The following is a 21638-nucleotide window of genomic DNA, read 5'->3' as shown; positions in this document are numbered from 1 at the left end:
AGAACAATAAATGAAGCTGATGTGGTGATCAAAAAGACATTTAATAAACAGAAAATACAGAATATCATTAGAATCCATTAGGGCATGGTCTGGGTATTAGGGGCAATATGAGCTTTAATGGCCACCCTTCTTTGGTGGGAACAGGGCGTACTCTACAGCCAGAGCAACAGTAAAGGCAGCAAAGCCCCACTTGAATCCTCTCAGCAGCACATCTGACAGAGTCACAGCACGAGCAAAGCCACCTGAGTATCTCCATGCCTCGTTACTGCAGAAAGAGTGACAGGAAAGACAGTCAGTGAGCAGTGTCAAACAAAGAGATGTCACATGTACATATATATATCTCATGCACATATAAATACTGACCGTGCCCATGGGTCCTTGAGGCCCCTGGCTGCCAACCTCTGCTGTGTAAACTCCAGCGGTGTCCCCTGTGTTTTCCACTGCTGCCAGTCTGGCATGGACAGCTTGCTGTGGCCGTGGTCACCTCCCATACTGATTTACAGATACATATATTTGTATACTTAGTAGTGTTTTTTAAAATGTTAATTAGCCTTCAGCTTGCTGGTACACATTAGTCTTAGTTCATGCCATGTTTTAAACACTGAGATACATTTGCAGTAATGACTAGAGCCACAGAAATAAGCCACAATGGAAAGGGAAATCCTTTGATTTACTACAGACACTCTTTTTTTCTACCGTTGAGGTGAGATTTGGGAACAAAAACAGACAAAGTTTTGGTGATCAAAGTGTTGTGTGTCCCGCGTTTTACTTGGATTATATTTTCACCGAAGCTGCAACTTATTTCTGTTGCGTACATTTTTTATCATCTGTGCTAAAAGCTCATTTAGTAAAAAGATAATTACAGAAGAGGCACAATCTGCAGCTGAGTACACATTAAATCATGATGGTTTAACCAACTTGTAAAGACACACGACTTGATTTTACTTACACCAATGACAAAAACAAAGATGAAAAAATGCCGCAGGTGGACCCTTTAGTTTATTCAGCAACTGTCTTTATGGAAGTAAATGCGCTGGCCAGTGTGCATGACTTGTTTATTACAATATGTCAGTCTCTCCAGATTATTCCTGCCTTGACATTAAGTTTCTTGGGAATCATAAAGAAACATTTTATAACGTAACATCTTCACATGAGCAGCTAAAACTCACACACTGGACTTCAACACCATCTCTACAACTGAATGGTTGACTGCTTCAGAGCTGTTCATGATTGTCTGTGTGTATTTATCCAAAGGAACTGATTTTTATAAAAACCTGATGTGTTGGTGAATGGAAAAAAACTAAAGATTCTGATCATTTTAAGTATTGTGGGATGACATCGTTTAAGATTAAGTTTTCTAAATGATCAAGTTTACTAAGCAAGTATCTACCATTAGATGATAAAAACTGTATATGCATGCAATAGATTAGATTTCACTGCAGTTAATGCTTCAGAACTTGATCCTAAAATTAAGTTTCTACACTAAAGCTAACTGATCACTTTTGTAAACAAGCAGCCTAATGACAACCACCATTGTGATACCATTCATTCAGACATAACTTATTTTAAAATACTCTTCTTCATTACATCTTCAAGTTTAACAAACTTTTTTTTAAAAAGGGTAAGGACATTAGGGTACAAATATAATGTGCAATGTCTTTGCTATCTGTTTTAAGAGTTGAGAACATGTTATATTGACGTTTTTATAATGTCAACGTGGTGCAATGTGTGTTGTTCATGGTGAATAAACAAAGAAACAAACAGCTCCTTATGGTTATTGGACATTCATTTGACACATGCCTAAAGTTATCAATGACTAGCTACCATAATCTAATTACTGTCATCACTTGTTTAGTGAAATAAATAACTAAACTAAACTAAACCAAACGATAAAGTCAAAGCGCAGAGTTTACAGCTAGCATTAAGCTAACCGCTAGCAGAAATTGCAGCATTTGTCCTATAAGTCATTATTTAATCCTTTATACCTTCGTGTCTGTTAAGATAGTGTTGTCGTCCACTATGGTGAAGCAACAAAATACGTGTTTAGGTCACGAATTCAAGATTTTACGAAGAAAAATGTACTGTACCTGGATAGATTGTTGTGACCTCTGCTGTGGGACTAAAGGTTGCGACAGTCACTGTTACTTTACGGTAAAAAATATTACGTCACAGCGTTCACGCAAAGGCAATTTACCTGCTGGGTGCACGGATGTATTTTAAGACCTGGATACTGCTGCTCTTATAACACATCCATGGTTGGGTGTAATAATAATAATCATCATCATATTTATTCATAGAGCACTTTCCAAAATCCACGTTATAAAATGCTTCACAAAGGCAGCAAAATAAAAACAGACAAATCATAAAATCATTAGGTTTTCGAAAATCAGATTTAAAAAAATCTATTTAGTGTACAAAAACAATTAAGTGTAAGAAAAAACAAGAACAAATTTTTAAATAAAATAAATAAAAGAAAATTACAACTCAAGTAAAATCAGGAAAGGCTCTCTGATTAAAGTATGTTTTAAGAGGCTTAAAAGAAAAACATGCACCTACAGTATAAGCCAATTAATTCACGAATCTGTTTGACATTGATCTTAATTGTAAGGTATAATGTGTTTTGGCATTATAAACATACAAACCATGTAAAGTAGTATATGTAATAATGTTAATTTTATTCATTTCTGCCCTTATAAATACATACAAAGTCATTCCTGTTAAAAAAATCACAGGGTACCCACAGCAATAAACTGTTCTTCTACATTTTAACCATTTGGTACATGTTTTACATCCACCAAAGACATTTCATAATAATCTTCATATTTCATTACATTTATGATTTCAAAGCTTTCATTTCAGTACTACCAAACCTTTACTTATCAGGTTTCCATTTTACATATTAAGGAACTGTGTAATTTTCAAGAGAAACAAAGGAATTAGTGGAAAGCATCGGCCTCCTCTCACCTCTGTGAAGAGCCGGAGATCCTCAGAGTACAGCCTGTTAGCTGGGCAGCTGTTCAGGCTGAATTCATACTTATGACACTGTAGCTCATCAAATGTGGAACAGGCTCAGAAATGCTAACTCAGTGCAAATTTTAAAAAATAATCTTAAAACATACAACAAGTTTTGATTTGCATTTAATATTCTACATTTTGTGTCTGTGTTTTGCTTTTTCCCTCTTTTGTCTCCATTTGTAAAGTAGTATGTAGCAACTCTTTTGAAAAAATAAAAAAAACTTACAACGGCATAGAAAAAATATTTAATTTTTCTACATTATTCTACATTCATTCTAACTATTAATGTCACAAATAATTGGACCAGAAAAATAATTATACACTCACATTGATATTAATTACATACAGTACATGAACTGCTTTAGAAATCACAATAGAAATCTTATATCCAGGCAACAACGGTGTCTCGTCTCCGTGACAGCACTTGTGGCATCTGTACACCTTCATGTCCATCATGCCAGGTGTTTGTGTAGTTTAATGAACTGGACTCAGAATATGTTACAAAACTGTATTAGAGTTTGCTTTTTGGGTTGAGCAGGTCTTTCAGAGAGTCCAGGTTCTCCCCTTCTGGAGCCTCAGGCCATGCACTGTGGTCTGGAGACAAACACACAACACACACATGATCGTAGTACGCTACACATATATACTGCAAAGACAAAAGTATGGATGCATATATTAGCAAGATGGACATACTGGGTATCTCCCACATGGAGTGGTACAGACTCTGCCCCGCATCGACCCTCAGGGTGGCCCCAGAGATGTAGGAGGCGGCAGGAGAGAGCAGGAAACAAACTGCTGAGGAGATCTGAACATACAAACACTTTTTTTTTCTTTTTCTTTTTTTTAAAAAGAGGAAACAAAAGCAACAAAGGCAAAGACACAAAGCACACGTTTTCCATCTATGGCTGTCATTTACCAAGAGTTTCCTTTTTTCTCTCCTCATTTAATCTACGGTGTCCATTTTTCTTCTCATTATCACTGATTTCCTAAAACACGACCATTTCTTTACATTGTCTGAAACTTTTTTTGCAGTGGGGTTTTCTTTTTATCAGCACTGTGAATCATGATGCACGACTCTCTAGTTAAATTAACACTACAAAGTGATTACAACGTTATATTTCTCACTGGATGTTCCGTGAAATACCGAGAACGATGTGACTGATTTAACAGGTGATTTTCTTTAACTGAACAGATATTGTGCTATGAATCAATATTAGGAGATCCTCTGGGTATTATGGTATCGTCGAATCTACTAGACAGACTTGGAAATAAAAAAAACAACTTCCAGGAATATTTCAACTCCTGGTTAAAGATTTTTAAAACATACCAAAGCTGCAGGCAACATGCTCTGATCTGAGTTGTCTTGAGTGCCTTCACTCGAGTTTTTTCTGGGTATCACTAAGTGTTTACGCACCTCTTCTGGTACTCCAAGTCTCTTTGCGGGACTAAATGGAACAGACATCTTGAAAAGGCTTGGTCCAAGCTCCTTATAGTTCTCCATTGCAGTTTTGGAAAAAATGGTGCCCTGCAACCATACAAATACACAGACTTGTTGAAATGACCATATTATCAAACATCTCCAAAACTGACTCTCTGCTCCGACACGTGACCTTTACATACAGGCGCAACAGCGTTGACTCTGACTCCAGAGGCTGCCCACTCGATGGCCAGACTCTTCGTTAAGTTATCCACCGCCGCCCTCGCTGCTCCTGTGTGGCTGTCGGAGAGAAGACACGGCGTTTGAACACAAAGGAAATGAGTGTGAATGTGTTTGCGCTGAGTGTGAATTGGGAGGGCGGTGCTGCTTACGCCATGCCTGGGAAGCCTTTCCACATGTCAGCGATGATGTTGATGATCACACCTCCATGTTGTTTCATCCATGCTGTGTAGACTGTGTGGAGAAAACAGCGAGACAGTCACATGTAGAGCTTAAACACACACACACACACACACACACACACACGCTGACCCATTATGAGCTGTCTGTATCTTACCCTCCTTGCAGCAGTGGAAGGTTCCAGTCAGGTTTGTGTCTATCACAGCCTTCCAGCCTTTAGAGGACATGTGCTCTGCTGGACTGCTGAACTGACCTCCTCCATTGTTCACCAGAAAATCTACCCGGCCGTACTGCTTCAGCACCGTCGATACAAGAGTTTTCACCTGCCGCACAGGGAATCAAGATGAAACCATTCCTATTCAATCCCGTACTAACAACTTAAACACACAGCGGTTTCAGAGGCTGGCGGTGTGCGCACCTCATCTTCATTGCGGATGTTGCACTTCATGGGAGTGACACGTGCAGGGCTGGAGGCTGGGATTTTCTGTCTCATCTCCTGGGCTGCTGCCTCCAACCTCTCCGTCTTTCTACTGGAGATCACCACGCTGCAGCCTGAAGACAAAACAGTCAGCTGTGATAAAACTTCCTCTCCCATTTAATCATCTCACAACCCCTCAGATTTATCTGGTGACCCTTTAAAGGGGCCCTGACCCCTAGGTTGGGAACCACTGGACTAAACTAGCTAACTGTGTATAGACTTGTTGAAACTAGCTCCACCTCCAGCAGCTACAACAGTAACATGCTGCTCTAATACTGATGCTTCACTATTAATAATCTAATGATGTCATATATAATATATCAGTCAGAGGAACCAAACCACTACTTTTACTGCAAGCTCATAATACTTATGTACTTTTACTTAAGAAGGATTTTTCATGCAGGACTTTTACTTGTAATGGAGTATTTTTTACATTGCTGTCTTGGTACTTTTTCTTGATACTTCTTCCACCTCTGTCTGACAGTCAGGTCTGAAGTTCACTTGGCTCTTGCTGTCAGTCAGCTGCTCTTCACTTAAAACTGTTTGTGCTGTATTCAATAAAAACGTCTTTGTCTTGACGCCGCTGCATCACTTACCCAGCTCCAACAGCTCTGCAGAGATAGCTTTACCGATACCAGTCCCTCCTCCCGTTACTATTGCAACTTTATGGTCGAACAAGCCCGGTCTGAAAACACTGGATGCCGCCATACTTGTTTTCTTGACCCTGTTCTGATGAGACGTAGGACAACACTGCGTCCTCTACTGGTAATCTTACGGTGCTGGTGTGTTTGGTGTTGCATTACTGCCATCTTCAGGAATTAGTCAGTTCATTACCAAGATACTTCCCAACGAAGTTATTGAATGAAGAGCTAGACTTGAGGTGCTGCCTTAAAAGCGAACTGTTATTATTTAGTTTTGACACAATTGGTTGGAAATTATATTGGAATTTGATTTTTGGTTTGGTCTTGGATGTAAGTGTTGCTCCACTTACAGGCATACGGGTAGATATATATTATTATATATACATTATTCAAACTGAAACAGCTTTAAATGACAGACCTTTGTTGTGACAGTTTTTGTCATTTTTATGTCCATTAATAACCATGAATATGCCTAAATTTGTGTGTGTGTATGTATATATATACATATATATAAACCAGTATTCTACATTTATTGTGTTTCTAAAATAGAAGAAGTATGACTCCATATAGCTGATGTTCAAAGTTAAAAGGTTTATTAAAACAATATAGGCCTACAATTTAAAAGGCAATGATTCAATGTGATGATTAAAAAATAAAAGCTTTACAGTGACAAAGAAAGATAAAAGATCAATTTTAAGAAAACACATGCCTAATTTAAGACATGAGACATAATGTGTTTGCAAGATTTGTGGAGATGAAGCTTCAGTTGTCATGTGGTGACAACACAAGTTTCTTCCTCAGCGTGAACCTAACTTCAGGCATCTGCTTGGCTTTACCTAGGTTACGGGAGCCCTCTTTCTGGCTTACTTCACTGTTGACACGGTGAAGGATTGTGACGGCGTCCTCACCCCTGAAACAATATGCAGCATATAAAACATATTACTCACTGTCAGTGCTATGATCAGATAAATGGTACAGTATACATTGCATTAACTAGAATATCAACAGGTTGATGAAATATTGTGGAGCAGAGAAGTTTATCATTTTTTACTAGTAAATATTTCAACATATAATTTTGAGTTTTATATTTACCTCAGACAGCCCTCCTTTAACTGCTGACACACAGACTGGATAAACCAGCTCCCATCAATTATATGTCTCATTGATACATAATCTTCAACAGTGGCAATGGCAACCAGAAAATCGGCTTCCCGAGGGATGAACATTGATTCAGAATCGTCAGCCTGCAGATCTGGTGATAACACTCCTGGCTGTGGATCCTCCCCCTGGCAGGACTGGATCAGGAACACTTTGGGCTTGCCAGTGAGAGCTGAGTGATCTGTCGCCTTGAATGTTGTAGTCATTTGTTTAATGGAGAGGTGCTCGCAATCAGTCCCTGAAACAACACCCAGTAATCCGTGACTCAGAACACAGCAGATGAAGGCATCGCCATGTTTAGGAGCCTCCTGAAGACCAGTGAATCCACTGCCAGACCACTCCTCTACGTTGAACTCCTGCAGCTGAGAGACGTCGTCCAGAGAGGCAAAGACTTTCAGTGCACGATCCATCTGGTCCCTGGTTTGATCTTTACACATCAGCACTCTGAAGCCCAGCCAGCTGAACACCTCTGCCAAACTTCCTGCAGAAAATTTAAGTTAAAAAACTTGAAGTTTAAACCACCAATAAACAAGACAATAATGTAAAATTGTGAATCTGTCTCCTCCGCTACATACGAGCATCTTTGTCGGTTCCTCTTCTCACTCTGCCATCCATGAAATTCTCGTTGTTTATGATCACACAGAGGCCGACAGGATGGCCGTTCAACTGATACTGGTCGTCCTAAAAACAATGAAAACAGAACTACAGTTGGACATTTCTACAACCTGATGTTGAAACTGACTGGAGTGGATCATTTCTGACATTCAAATACTTTACTTAGAGTTTTACTTAAAGGACGGGTTCACATTTTCACTAAAAGACTGTAAATTCAGTAGATACTTGAAAAATTGTAAACCTCTCCTTTAAGGGATTATATTTACTTCTATTTCCTTGTGTATCTTTTATGAGATATAACAGTATTACTAAGCTAATATGCGCTAATAAGCATCTGTCTGCAAGCCTTGCAATGACAACATGTCTTGTAGTAATCTGTGAGGAGGAAAAAGTATTTAAACTCCGTCTTGTGTCTTTTTAAGAAAGTCTGCATAAACATACTGATTCAAGCATTGTAACAACGTGTGCTGTTTCATGTTTAGGTAAAGACCTCACCTCCTTCCGCCTTTTGCTCTCTTGTGAAGGACCATCTGCGGAAATCAGAGTAAAACAGAATTATACTTCCCAACATGAAACTCTGTACTTTTTGATGAAGCCGTAAGTTGTTTCATGTGAAACACACCATGGGCTTCTATATGAGGAATGCTAGACAGTCATTTCTGTACTGAACTTGTGTGTGTTAACATACCACTGTTAACTGAACGAGTTGCTTGGACAGGCAAAGGTAAACGGCAGGTGTCATTCTTTTGTATGTTCTTCAAGTCTGGGAAAGTCGTCTTCACGTCCTCATCGGTTTGCAGGAGGTTCAGGAAGTCTCGGCAGGTGTCCTCTCCTTTATCCATGATCTTATCCACAAGTGCAATGACGTGCCCCTCTACATCTTCTCTGTTGATGCTTTTAAGGTTGTTGTACTCACGCAGAGTTATAAGTTTCTTCTCATAAACCTTGTTGAGGATCAGCTTTTGGTCTCCACACAAAGTCTCTAGAATGGCTGTTTTATTACGTCTCACTGTGTCTTTGGCTGACATGATGAATCTGAAATAGAGACGCAGAGACACAAACAACAAGATATTCATGAGAAAAACATGTTTTTCCTGTTGCTCTTAAAGTGCACCAGTCAATACAGGAATACTGGGTTTCTGCTTTATTACCCTTGGAGTCAAACCCTGTTTTTGGAAACTAATAGGCTATAGTTTCATAGCTTCATCACTCAGAGCCATATGGCACATATTACACTATAATTACTCATTTTGTAGCATTTCACTCCAGTGAGATTAAGGCAACAGGTTTCTACTGTCAAATTCAGTTGCATGTGTGCCTGGTTTCCCTGCAAAATACGTTAATATGGATTTTAAACGAGCTCGTTTGGATTCAAGCAAACTTCTGTCGTTTAATCCTGTTTTACATCAGACTATTTCTCGGCTAACTTTACCGCTTTTCTACGACGACAGAATGTAAAGCACCGTATAACAACAAGATCATGTTCACTAAACTGAAGCATTCAGTACAATACACTAGTGTTGATTAAATAAAACATTGTTAACTTACTGTCAGACGTTTTGCCTTGTCGGTGGAAATACCTGTTCAGGTGCCCGTAAAAAGAAAACTGGCAGTTTGCTTTCGTTTTTAAAACTTAAAGGTCGGTGATGACTTATTCTTTGAACAGCTGTAGTGAGGAACTGAAGACATTTACGACACTTATGTTAGTTTTTTAAAAAAGTTTAAAAATAACCTACAAAACAAGTATGAAAATGATCAGAAAGAAACACCTGTATAGAAGGACAGGGTATAATTACTATTTGAGATTAAATATGACGTGTTGTTGAAAGGGAGACATTATAAACTGTAACTTCAGTCTGCAGAAACCTTTAAGTTGTTATTGTGTTGTTTTCAACTATGGTATTTGACTATCTGCCTCTTTTTATGTGTCTATGTATGTGTGTATATGAATTGATATATAAATAGACCGAAATAACATTTCAAAGCATCGCTTGTAGTTGTTGTATTTTACCTGGCGACCCGTCCTGACCACACCCTCACCATGACCCCTGAACCCACATCCTGAACCACGACCGACCCACTATATGTTAACATGTCTTTGTCTTGTCTCTTCAATGAATAACATTTGTTAACAGTTTTAGTACATGATATAGTACTTTTGCAGTACCAGGTACCGTCATACATTGTTTGTTCTGGATGACAGTTACTAGATTTTCACACTGGATCAATACTGTAATAAACTGATACACTTCATTAGCTCAAGAAAAGGAGGTTTGTATTACTGTTTTAACACTGATAGATTATTCGACCCCTCAGTAGCGGTAAGATGTTTGTCACCACAGATAATACACAGGTGTTGACTGCTTTAATCAGGTCAGGAGTGCCAGTAAATCATGACGGAGCCATAAAACTGGCAGGTACAAGAAACAGAGCCGTGACTAATACTACACCTGTGTCAGCAAGTTTAATACCTGCAGGAAAAAATGTCTTTATTCTATATTTCAGCTCTTTGTATATATTTCTCAAAACATTCTTACTTTCCATTAAACATGTGTTGCCTTGTTGAGCCTTCATGATAATGTGTCACCTTCTGCTCTATAGTTGGCAGTATTTCATCAGCTTAGGATCCAAACCGCCAAAACTCACCATGAAGCAAATCATTTTAAACAAAGATTTTCACTTCACTGTCCACAGAAGAAAATACAGCATACTTTTAACTCATAGCATTAACTCCCATGAATCTGTAGGTTACTTGTCTAATTTACCAGCAGAGCAGTGCAGTTGTGTACTGCCACAAAAATCCAAGATAACCAGTTTACTGTCACACTTGTATGCAAATGTACCAGGAAAGCTGTCCTGCCTGTGATGGTACAACTTTATAGGCAGCCTGAGCTTTCTCACTCATGTTGGGCTGGTGAGACATTTCCTTGTAATAGCGGCCCACAAGATTTGATTTCACTGATATACAATAAAACATGTACAAAGACACAAACAAAGACTTCCGCTCCAGACTGCTTTATTCATAGATGTTGAGGCCATGTCCAGGTCGGTAAAATTATAGAAAACAAAGTCCCAAATCCACCAGTGATCATCGCACTGGTTTACTGGTCCTTCAGCTCCTTCAGCCTCCTGATTGCAGACTTTACTGTGACAGCAGAAGTTGTGCTGCAAAGAAAACAAAAACATTTCTTCAGACTTGCATTTTAATGAATACACCAACTTCCACAATCAGAAGATTCCCACCAACCACATGACCATAAAGTTTAATAGGAGCTCGTCTTAATTCCTAAAACCTACTTGAGAAAAACTTACGTGTTGCTCCACATACAAGCATGAAGGCAGATTCACTTTTATGAAGATTTTTCTGTTAATGGCTGTTTGTATGAAGATAATAAAAGCAAATCTTCTGTACAGGTGTTCACATGTTTCATTTATAGTAGTATTTGGGTGCGTCTACACATGCTTGTGTTTTACACATGCAACTACTGTGATTGTGTGTTGGGCTCTGCCAAAACACAGGTCACCTACACTCAATACTGAGCCTGAACACATCCTGTGCAGGCACTGACGGAGAACTGAAGCTGCTGCTTTGCTAATGCTGTTTTTACTACGCAGCCTGTGAAGACGTGTCTACTGCCATGCGTTTAAGCTTTAACTTGATGCATTTAAGCTTTAACTTGATGGCGTGCAATCTTAAGATTTGGCCAACTATGTTTACCACCAAGTCCTCTTAATTAGTCTCAGCCTTAAATTTACAGAACCTGTGTGACATCTTTGTAGACAGTATTCAGGAACAAGGCTTTCCCAGTAACAAGCAATAGGCTGCCAGCAATCACAGAAACGCTTCATTTGAAAGCACTGTGGACACTGTTTAATTAATTAATGTTGAATTCAGGTATGGTGGTAACTTGGCGACGCCATCCAGTAATTTTTTAATATGATCTGGCAAGTTCACAGCTATTACTTCAAGATACTTCAATTAGGCTTTTCTACTGGATGATTTATGCGCCCATTGACACAAACGAACCCTTCCTACATCTGACTTGATGAATACACTTTCTCCAGACTGTCATTACTGTTCACTTTCAATTTTTAAATTGAACAACACAGCAGCTGTTCTGGAAAGTCGTGTCTTTCGGGGCTTTGCACAGTTGTAAACTGAGTCTCTGAATTTTGGACTGCTGGTGGGGCAAAATAAACCATTTCAAGATTTGTCAACTTGGACTCTGGGAAATTGTAAAAGGTATGTTTCACTATTTTCTGAATTATAGACTGAGAAATTAATTGAAAATTAGGAGACATCCAGCTCTGTAGGTGAGAACAACTGTATGGCCGCTTGCTCCGCAGATACACCTGAGTTCTGACCATTTACAGTCTAATAATGCAAAAATGCCCTGAACTGCACCATGCTGAAGGCAAAAATAGGATTGCTGTATTTTTTTAAATATAGTCATCAACAGTAAGTAAAAAGAAACCTACTTGTACGTCCAGGCTCCTCCAGCCACGGTCTTCATGCAGGACCCACAGTGCCAGATACCCACAGCCCTCCTCTTCATCTTGGTCTGTAAGTGGAAAGTAGCACATTAACAGAAGTTACAAAAAGGTTAATTTTGTCAGTTTGTCCAGATGCAACACCTTAACATCTATGTTGGAGTGTACATCATTGGCATTCAAGTCTATTTTATATGCACGGTCTTCTCTTTCTCTTCTGTATGGTTTTAAACTTGCTGTTGAACTGTAAAGCACTCTGAGCTGCGTTCTGTGCATGCAAGATGTTATACTAAGTTCATTCACTTATTCATTCAAGTCTGTGCAATCTGCTGCACGCCTTCCTCTTCAATCCAGTACAAACAATGAACAACCATAGTGTTTTGTGCATTAGATCATCCATTACAGAATAGCCTTTTGACGATTCCTTCGGCTGTCCTTACCTTGCCACAGAATGAGCAGGTGTACTTAGCGTGCTGGGAGATTTCAATTTTCTTGACCATCTTCCTCAGCGACGCGCCATAACGCGTGCCGTATTTACCGACGATCCCCACCTTCTTGGTGCGTTTGGCCTGAGGAAACATGAACATACAACACAATGACTCAGTGTGCAACATTAAAACAGGTTTAACATTACAATTAGTAATTCTAATCACTGTCCAATACTCCATTCACTCCACTTCTTTGCACCATTTGTATCCTGTTTACACCTCACAGAAAAGATTTCACTCAGTCATTCCTTGTGTATATTTCTATAGATCATTGTGTTGTTATTGTGTCCAAGTACATCAAGGGCCATTAAACCTGAGTCAAATTCCTTGTATGTATGAACATACTTAGCCTATTAAGATTCTGAAATATTCTTGGTTCATAAAGTGGTTCCTGGGCAACATATCCTGGACAAACTTGTTTAGGGAGGCAGTAATATTCAGTCTAATGTATAGTGTCACATCACTGCAAGTATTTGAATAGTTAGGCTGCATAAAAACGTAGATTCAGGGTGACTGAACTCCTGTCGACAGCGATGTAACCTACACTAGCTTCCTCTTGCTAAGTTAGCCGCCTAGCTGACCCAAAATTCCAACTTTGGACCATAATTTAAGAAAGCTAACTCTTGTTGGGCAATGTGACATGCTACTTCGCTTTCATTAAAAGCCTGAAACCCGTTTTACCGACAGCCGGTAAGCTAATGTGACCACCCTAGTATAGCAGTGGTGGCAGCCATTACTGTAGCAAGAAGACATGAAAACATCGTTTTATACTGTTGAATCGATCACAAACTAACACAAATGAGGCTCCGGTCTGATAAACAAGGACATTGCAGAGCCTTTGGAGATGTGATTATATCATTTATAGCATAGAAAATGTTAGATTGAGACAGATTATGAAGGGGACATTCTCGGCTCACCATCGTTTCAGTGGAGACGTAGGTCCAAAGAGGGATTGCGTAGCGCGCAGGCGCGATTTACCCGGTTTTTTACGATGCATTGTGGGAGTTGGAGTTTTTGCGGTTTACTAATCCCGTTGATACTTTAAAATGAAAATAACACTAAAACTATATTTAAAAATATCGTCTCGGTGTTGCTGTTACATCTGCTAACTAAAACATATTTCTAAATTATACTGCAAATATATATAATAAAATAATACTTTTTCATCGAAGCTCTTATTGTTATTATTTTCTTTATGTTGTGTGTTCTATGTTAGTAATACTGCAGCACTCTGAGTTTCACTATGAACGAAAAATGCGGTATAAATTAAATGTATTATTATTATTATATTGACGTGTAACTAAGGACGCCTCAGTGGATACGCGCATGCGTGTTCGTGTGGTGGACAGGAACGATGTCCCCGCTGCTGCATTCAAATGTTTGTCCACTTAGCTTGCTGTAATGCGGCCTCTGTTGTTCGTGAAGATAAAGTGCATTGAAAAGATTGTTTGTCGACCTCGTATTTAGGTGATGTGCTATGAAGCTGACACGTAAACTGGTTCTTGCTAAGGCTAAGGCCTCCGACTTGGATAGCGTGAAGAAACTGAACTGCTGGTAAGTTTAGGTGTTAAATTTATAGCATGCCAGTTATTTTGTTGATCTGTGTTTATAAGTTTGTGTTAACGTTGCTTTTCATTTTTGCAGGGGATGCAACCTGACTGATGTGAGTAGTCAAAAACAGCTGATGGGTGTCATGTTTGGTTAGCTTCTCATTCTTGTCCAAATATACTTCTTTAGTCAGGTTTTTTTATCGTTTAAGATCAGGTTATGTGAATATATATATGCAATAATGTTTGAACTGTCCCATTATGCTCTCAGATTTCCATCTTCTCTCAAATGCCCAACATCGAGGTGCTGACACTGAGGTTGGTATTTAATGTTTTGGTCTCCATGCTGTCTCCCTCTCTGACACACACACACACACACACACACACAAAGCCACTGTTCACACTGACAACATGACACTGTTACACTGGCAGTGGCTCAATTGGGATGATCCATGAATCCTTGCTGTGATGCTCTTTCCTCTCTCTCTCTCTTTCTGCAGTGTCAACAGCATATTGTCTCTCTCTCCTCTGGCTGGCTGCCTGTCTCTGTGTGAGCTCTACCTGAGAAGGAACATGATCCCTTCACTCTCTGAGCTCTCTCATTTGCGTCCGTTGACGCGCCTCAGAGTTCTCTGGTTAGCTGAAAACCCTTGTTGTGGAACTGACTCCAGCCAGTATCGCCTCACTGTGCTGCGCTGCCTGCCTCGCCTCCAGAAGCTAGACAACCAAGGTGAGCTTCAGAGGTGATTTACACGCCTATAATGAAGCATACGTGTAGTGTTTTACGTATTTTTGTGTGTTTATGTGTGCAGTAGTGACAGAGGATGAGATTGCATTGGCTCTCATGGAGGGTGAAGAGGTCACCACACCCCCAAGCACTGTCCAGAACCAGCCTTCTGCTAATGGTCATCCAGACGCAGAGACAGAGAATGACCCGCTCAACTATAACATGGAGGAGACCAAGTAAGTCCTGTGGATTGACACAAACACTCACCAAAAAACAGAAAATTCTTTAGCTGCCAAACAAATGTAGACATATTAAGAACAAACGATTTTTGTTTCTAGTAAAATCCGGGAAGAGTTGGGGATGAAGCCCCTTTCCAGAGACAAGTTCCCCTCTCTTTCTTCTCCGTCAACCAGAGACACCAGACTATCTATGAGAAAGGTAGCCTCTTATTTCTAAGCAATACTCCCTTAAAGCTAAAAAGGACTTTTGAATATTGAAAATTGTATTTTATTTTCAGACACACACTCTTGATGCAGTGCTGCTGCTGCTGAGGGATTTGGATGAAGAGGAGCTACATGTTGTACACACAGCTACGCAGAACAGACTCCAGAATTACACACTGGACTCTGGAGAATCACTACACACACAGAAAACTGCTGACATCCAACACTGAAACATTTCATAGCTTGCACTCAGGGCCAAACCTCACACTCCCCTCTTCCACCTTAAACTCACAGAACCACAACCTTCACACCCCCCTCCGATTGCAATACGCATGTGATTTGATTTTTACTGATCTTTTCAGTCCAGTTTTCACACATAAAACTTGGCTTTTTTTTTTTTTTTTTTTTTTAGAGCCGCATGCCTGCCTGCCTTGTAAGAACAAAAGAATGTATGTTTTGCTGAATGCAAATCTATTTCTGTAATTAAATAAAATTGCAATACATTAACTTTCAGTGTTGATTTTAATTTCACAGATGTAAGCAGAAACCGTGTATGCATCAAAACACACAATGTGAAAGTCACAGTGCTACAAAGGGGCATTTAGGGCAAAACATTTCAGCAACTATTTGACTCAAACTATTTAATTAAACTGTGGATTGGCTGTATATTGGGTTTGTGTCTTATGTTAATCAGATGTAACTGGGCCTTCTGTATCTATTTGCTGGAAAAGTTGTTCCATGGACTGTAGTTGATCAGAGTCAAAAAGCCTTTTCTTCTCAGTCACCCTCCTCATTCTCCAGGAAATCCGTCAGTGTGTTGGTGTCCACAGGGACGATCAGGTACTCCACTCCATCTGCACCCTGGACAATCATGGGAATACATGTAAGATAGATTCCAATCTGCTTTTGAATATGATTTGTGAAATCAAACAGGACTCCAACCTTGCGTGTTCGTATGAGTTTGTGGTCTCTGAACTCAGTCAGCTGAGTCCTCAGTGTGAGGTCAGAGTTCACCAAGAACGCCTCTCGACAACGCTGGTAGAAATCTTGGAAGGACAATCCTGCATGTGGCACAAACAGTGATAGAAAACATTATGATCATAAAGCAAAGCAAAAAAATCTGTTCAGTGTTTTGAAGTTTTGAATGTGTGCGCACCTGCGTATGAAGGATTGTCTCTGTTTTCCAGCTGAAATTTCACCAGCAGTTTGAAAATTCCTCTGAAAAAAAAAAAAAAAGAGCGGAGACACACGGCCGTGAAGAATTAACAGTTTCCTTTAACAGCTCTGAAAATAAATCATAATTAAGGTGTAAATGGTACCTTGCATTGGATGTCAAGCTGCGCAGCACGTGTGTAAGGGAGGACAGAGCAAGAGCGCCAGTCTGCTGCACCAGGAGAGAGTTTTCATACGACGTCTCTTCTGCGTAGTGCTGGAACGTCACACACTCCCACCACAACCAGTTAAACTGGCTCTGCTTGAACTGGTCCCACACTGAGAACACACAGGACACATTCAGCTATGATGGATCATTTATTAACACTGCAGGACACACATTAACAAACACTCACCCAGTGGACCATGGATGTGGTCGATAGAAGCCACCAAGTGAAGGTTGGGCAGGGATGCAAGCTGCCCCAGTGCACTCTGGGTCTTTTCTCCTCGCAGCATTGCTCCATCGATATTATGGATTAGCAGGTACACATGGAGATCTGGACCTGCGAGGAAAAGCTTCAATTGTAAAACACAAAGAGCTCAAAGATTTAAAACAAGCTTTGATTTTATAATAAGACTCAGACGCACTCACTGTCTTTAAGGGTCTGAGAGATGTACTGGATCTGGTCAGAGGGGGTTCGGAAACTTCCCTGGTACTCTAGAGCCTCACACGTCAGAGCATTTAAAATCTGCAATTAAAGTATAGCATGTTCATGGACAAAGATAGAAGAAAAAAGCAAAAAAAAAAATTCCAACTATATCAATATTGCTGCAGTGTTTCTTTTTTAATGTTTTCTAGCAGTTGATGGACGTTTGTCACTTGTGCTCCTTTTATGTCCAAACTTTATTTTTCATATAAGCTGTCAAATACACTACGCACTTTTACTCAAAGCGTTTTTTCTTCTTGTTTGTGTGTGGATACTGACCGATTTCAGAGTGATAGAGGGGAAGAATCCATTGATCACGAGGTGGATTTCTTGAGACAAGTGAGACACACGGAAGTCCTCCAGCAGAGCTTTTTTGCTGCCTAAACCGTAGACCAGCACACTGAACCCCAACCTACACACACACACACACACACAGACAATTTCTGTCTTGTATTGTTGTTTAAATACTACGAAAACGTGTGCAGTAAAGAAAGTGCAAACCACACTTACTGTAACTGTAACATCCATTTGCTAAAGTGCTTTCTGTGTTTGTTGTGGAGCTGCTGGATCTCTTTCGAGTAGCAGGGCAGTTTTCCTTCTAAAAGCTGGACCAGCGTCTCCTGCAAACACAAAATAAAGATGTACTCTACTTATACAACACAGTGAAGCAGCTCAATGAACACACTGAGAACGCTGGCCGTTATATACAGACCCTGTCGAGTTTAGGGGTGTGTAAACGCTCGAGTGTGCGGTCTGATGTTAAGACTTTTGAACTGCTGTGGGCCTCAAAGTACTCCTCAATCATAGTGGGCTGGTTGAGGGATTCAGAGGTGTTCTTGCTCTTTTTGGCGGGAGTCTTGTAGAGAGCTGCAGATAAACCTTTACTAGGCGTTCTTGGGGTCTTTAGGTTCTCCTTGTCCTCTTTCTTCACTTTCTGCTCTTCCTCCATCCCATCTTCATCCTCCTCCTCCTCCTCTTCCCCAGAGTCTGAAGGTGACAGCTCACTGTCGCTGTCTGACCGGAGGCTTGGAGCTGAAAATATCAAAAAGATTTAAATAATAGCCGATGTCTAGATAGTGTCTAATTTGACACATATTACCTGTTTTAATATGGACAGTATTCTCATTATAACACCTTAAACTTACTTGTCATTCTTTTCCTGAGCCTGTGGGGTGTAGTAGAGACAAACCGCACCTTTTTGCTCTGTCATAAAAGAAGTGGATGTTAACATTGTCCTAAAAGGTTGGTGAGTCTGAAGTGTATATAAAGACAAGTGAACAAGCTCCTTCTAGTCTCACCCTCTGTGGTGTCCTGCTTTCACCTCTGTGGTCTAGATAGAGAGACAGAGTACACTTAGTTGTATGTGGATGGACACAGGATAAGACCGACACAAAGAGGCAGCGAGGATGTGTGTGACTCACTGCGGCCTGTTCGGGTGGGAGTGCATGGTTCAGTGTTCGGGGCTGTGCTGAAGGTCACGTTTTTCCCAGGCGTCCGTGCTAACTCACTTGCTATGTGTAAAAACATAAAGGCAAAAGTGTTTAATAGCCTTAAACACAACTTAATAATCATCTGTTAAAAAAGAGTTGATGTTATATAATGTGAGAAGGTCTGTGTGGCAGTGTGTGTGTGTGTGTGTGAGGATCTCACCAGTCTGGGCCATGCTGTGGGCACGTTTGTTTTTCTGAAAAGTGAAAATTGAGGATCCCGCCACTCTGGACAAACCGTCATCATCTTCTGTAAGACAAACAAAAACAATGTAACTGGAGGAATATCTACTTACAATGATCATTTTTATATTATTACTGCAGCAGCACTAAAAACAACGACCTCATGCTTTATTCAAGTTGTACCAGGAAGATTCGGGGCTTCGTCAATCCCACAACTGGCCAATTGTGATATTATGAAATGTTAATATACTCGATATACACCCATATAATAGATATATGGGTGAACAAAATAGTAGAAACACCTCTTGGTCTCATTCACCACAAACTACGAGCCTCCATTATCATAAACTTGAGCAACAGTTCTCTAAAACTGTTTCAACAAACACCAACATTATAACCTTCATGAAGGATTTATTGCAGGGATGTTGTGTTAGACTCAATCAGTTTTTAGCTACGTGTACCTAATAAACTGGCAGCTGGTACAATAACATATTCACTGTCTGAAGAGGATATACAACAGGGATGCAACATATGATTATTTCTGTTATTGATTAATTTATCTTCTGGATTATTTGTGTAGTTTGTAAAATGTCTGTAAATTGTGAAAAATGTCCCAAGGACCATACTCATCTCTTTCTACAATTGTTTTAATGAAAGCATCCTTACGTTTTCACTCATCTGCTGGTATCAGTCCTTAAATATCCAAAACAAGAAGCACCTCAATAGTGTAGTTTACACTTGCTCAAAAATAATTAGTAATAAACTAAGAAGCATCACTTCAGACTGTCCATGAGGTCAGATCCATCCATCCAAGACCCTTCACACATCCTCAACTCCTCCTCCTTAAATGGCTTCTCTCTGGAAGACTCCTTGTAGCATTAAATGCTCAAAGGTCTGACGGAGGAAGATATTTTGTTTCCGAGGCTGTTTGACTCTTTAATCTCAGCATCTAACTCCCCCCTCCCACTACCCTCGACTCCAACAAGCTATGCACTTTCTCAACACAGTTACCACTTTTTATAGATGTTTTTAATGTCTGTTTATATATGCCTGCCATTCTAACTGCCCCTCGGGGACAAATAAAGTTTATTGAATTTTAAGTTCACATAGTCCATAGTTACTCTTCAAAATGTCTTGTTTAGTCCGACCACGTTCCAAAACCCAAAGATAATTGGTTTATTATCATAGAGGGGAATGAAGACCAGGAAATAGTCACATTTGGGAAGCTCAAAAACTTGCTTAAACAATTATTTAATTATGAAAATTGTGATTAATTTTCTGACAACCCACCAATAACTGCAGCTCTACTATACAAACATGAAGAGATCTGTGTGTGTGTTTTCAGAACTAGCCTCTTCTTCATTTACCTTCTGTATTGTATGTTCCCAAAGCTTGGACATAGTTCTGCTCATCAAGGACTCCATTTTCATCATCACAACCATCATGCTCTGCTCCCTCTCTGGCCCGTCGTCCAGCTGGGCTCTTAAACGTCACCATCCTCTGAACAGACCCAGAGTTGCTCTGCACACCTTTCAAATAGAAACATACAGGTAGTGAGATAAAAGAGGACAGATAGCTGCTCATTAACAACATCTTAGCAGAAGTAAGATGAATCTGTAGTCCATACCCTCCTGTTTGTCCACGATGTGCTCCAGAACATCTCCATCCCCAATGAACTTCACCTCCAGCACACTCATGTCTAAAGGGACATTAAAGTAACACAGTGTGACAGAAACCAGCTAGCAGGACTTTACAAGCACCAAACATACAGACCATGGAGGTATATATATATATATATCCATGATACAGACGTGCACTAAGGCTCTCAATGCTGAATGATTAACTGACAATGAAGGTTTTTAATTCAGTCATGGTAACGTTGTTAAACTTGCATTAACGTTAGCTGACAATGTGACGTTACAGCCTGCTGTAGGAGTGACAGACTCTCAGCTGCAATGTGCGGCTGCTGCACGCTGAATGTAAAATAAGAAAAACGGAAAAGTTCAATAATGTTTCTGAACAGTCGTAACTTACCTGATAGGGTCAATATCGCTCCAGGAGAACATAAACAAAGTATCATAAACTGAGAGCTATACACTGTGCTGGTGTGGCAACTTTCCGCGCCATCCTCCTAAAGTTTTTAAACCACGTGACAAGTGAAAGGTCACGCGGTGGCCAATCAGAACGCTTCCTTCGGTAAAAAACAACACTTCCCAAGATGCACATCAACCTAGTAACACATTTTTGTTATTAATGATATATACACCCGATAAATGAGTTTTTGAGAAATTAGAATGTAATGAATGTACATTTTGTGACAAATACATAGAATCTCAAGAACAACTTTGTTTTTTTCATGCAAGAATTTGAATATTTATGTAACAACGTTGTGATAATAGCTAACCTCTTTATTTCTCTCTTTATTTTAAATCTCCAAGAAAGTATAAAAATGTGAACAGATGCAGTACATTAAATTTATTTATTATACATTAACGTTTATTATTATTATTATTATGATTATGATTATTAATATCATACATTGTGTATTTATTTATTTTTCTTCTTTGTATTTTATTGTTCTATGGACCCCCCATGAGCTGTGTCTTTAATCAAGTCCTAATTTGATAGATAGATAGATAGATAGATAGATAGATAGATAGATAGATAGA

At 39.6% G+C, this 21638-nt stretch overlaps 6 protein-coding genes across 8 annotated transcripts; 1 reads left to right on the top strand and 5 right to left on the bottom strand.

Moving 5' to 3' along the window:
• Positions 1-22: 22 nt before the first annotated feature.
• Positions 23-2196, bottom strand: ndufb3 (NADH:ubiquinone oxidoreductase subunit B3). The gene is made up of 3 exons (XM_042428579.1): positions 2088-2196; positions 364-492; positions 23-265 (listed from the first exon to the last, which is right to left on the bottom strand). The coding sequence occupies exons 2-3, from the start codon at positions 489-491 to the stop codon at positions 115-117; spliced, it is 279 nt and encodes a 92-aa protein (XP_042284513.1). The 5' UTR covers position 492; positions 2088-2196; the 3' UTR covers positions 23-114.
• Positions 2197-2654: 458 nt separating this feature from the next.
• Positions 2655-6101, bottom strand: pecr (peroxisomal trans-2-enoyl-CoA reductase). Its single transcript, XM_042428498.1, has 8 exons — positions 5927-6101; positions 5271-5404; positions 5010-5175; positions 4825-4906; positions 4636-4732; positions 4430-4540; positions 3709-3820; positions 2655-3609 (listed from the first exon to the last, which is right to left on the bottom strand). Exons 1-8 carry the CDS (start codon positions 6036-6038, stop codon positions 3527-3529), a joined length of 897 nt encoding a protein of 298 aa, XP_042284432.1. The 5' UTR covers positions 6039-6101; the 3' UTR covers positions 2655-3526.
• A 446-nt stretch (positions 6102-6547) lies between these two features.
• Positions 6548-9802, bottom strand: LOC121908463 (caspase-8-like). Of its 2 annotated transcripts, none has more exons than XM_042428496.1 (6): positions 9756-9802; positions 8433-8779; positions 8240-8274; positions 7705-7810; positions 7064-7610; positions 6548-6881 (listed from the first exon to the last, which is right to left on the bottom strand). In XM_042428496.1, exons 1-6 carry the CDS (start codon positions 9785-9787, stop codon positions 6734-6736), a joined length of 1215 nt encoding a protein of 404 aa, XP_042284430.1. In that variant the 5' UTR covers positions 9788-9802; the 3' UTR covers positions 6548-6733. The 2 variants fall into 2 exon arrangements, with proteins under 2 accessions (XP_042284430.1, XP_042284431.1); XM_042428497.1 differs by lacking the exon at positions 9756-9802 and adding an exon at positions 9293-9682.
• Positions 9803-10743: 941 nt separating this feature from the next.
• On the bottom strand, positions 10744-13743 carry rpl37a (ribosomal protein L37a). Its single transcript, XM_042428501.1, has 4 exons — positions 13641-13743; positions 12676-12804; positions 12224-12306; positions 10744-10909 (listed from the first exon to the last, which is right to left on the bottom strand). The coding sequence occupies exons 1-4, from the start codon at positions 13641-13643 to the stop codon at positions 10846-10848; spliced, it is 279 nt and encodes a 92-aa protein (XP_042284435.1). The 5' UTR covers positions 13644-13743; the 3' UTR covers positions 10744-10845.
• Positions 12825-15947, top strand: cfap410 (cilia and flagella associated protein 410). Of its 2 annotated transcripts, none has more exons than XM_042428499.1 (8): positions 12825-13413; positions 14191-14277; positions 14368-14386; positions 14542-14588; positions 14771-15000; positions 15083-15233; positions 15336-15435; positions 15515-15947. In XM_042428499.1, the coding sequence occupies exons 2-8, from the start codon at positions 14201-14203 to the stop codon at positions 15668-15670; spliced, it is 780 nt and encodes a 259-aa protein (XP_042284433.1). In that variant the 5' UTR covers positions 12825-13413; positions 14191-14200; the 3' UTR covers positions 15671-15947. The 2 variants fall into 2 exon arrangements, with proteins under 2 accessions (XP_042284433.1, XP_042284434.1); XM_042428500.1 differs by lacking the exon at positions 12825-13413 and adding an exon at positions 14038-14101.
• Positions 15944-21115, bottom strand: orc2 (origin recognition complex, subunit 2). Its single transcript, XM_042428494.1, has 16 exons — positions 21004-21115; positions 20597-20668; positions 20337-20498; positions 18950-19036; positions 18721-18810; positions 18598-18629; positions 18445-18502; positions 18012-18331; positions 17810-17919; positions 17579-17711; positions 17245-17341; positions 17009-17155; positions 16760-16931; positions 16597-16658; positions 16383-16501; positions 15944-16301 (listed from the first exon to the last, which is right to left on the bottom strand). The coding sequence occupies exons 1-16, from the start codon at positions 21047-21049 to the stop codon at positions 16218-16220; spliced, it is 1791 nt and encodes a 596-aa protein (XP_042284428.1). The 5' UTR covers positions 21050-21115; the 3' UTR covers positions 15944-16217.
• Positions 21116-21638: the final 523 nt, after the last annotated feature.

The sequence above is a fragment of the Thunnus maccoyii genome, chromosome 12 (assembly GCF_910596095.1).
Source record: "Thunnus maccoyii chromosome 12, fThuMac1.1, whole genome shotgun sequence".
Classification (NCBI taxonomy): Eukaryota; Metazoa; Chordata; class Actinopteri; order Scombriformes; family Scombridae; genus Thunnus; species Thunnus maccoyii.
The sequence above is the reverse complement of the archived record's forward strand: the minus strand, read 5'-3'. Positions and strand labels throughout refer to the sequence as shown.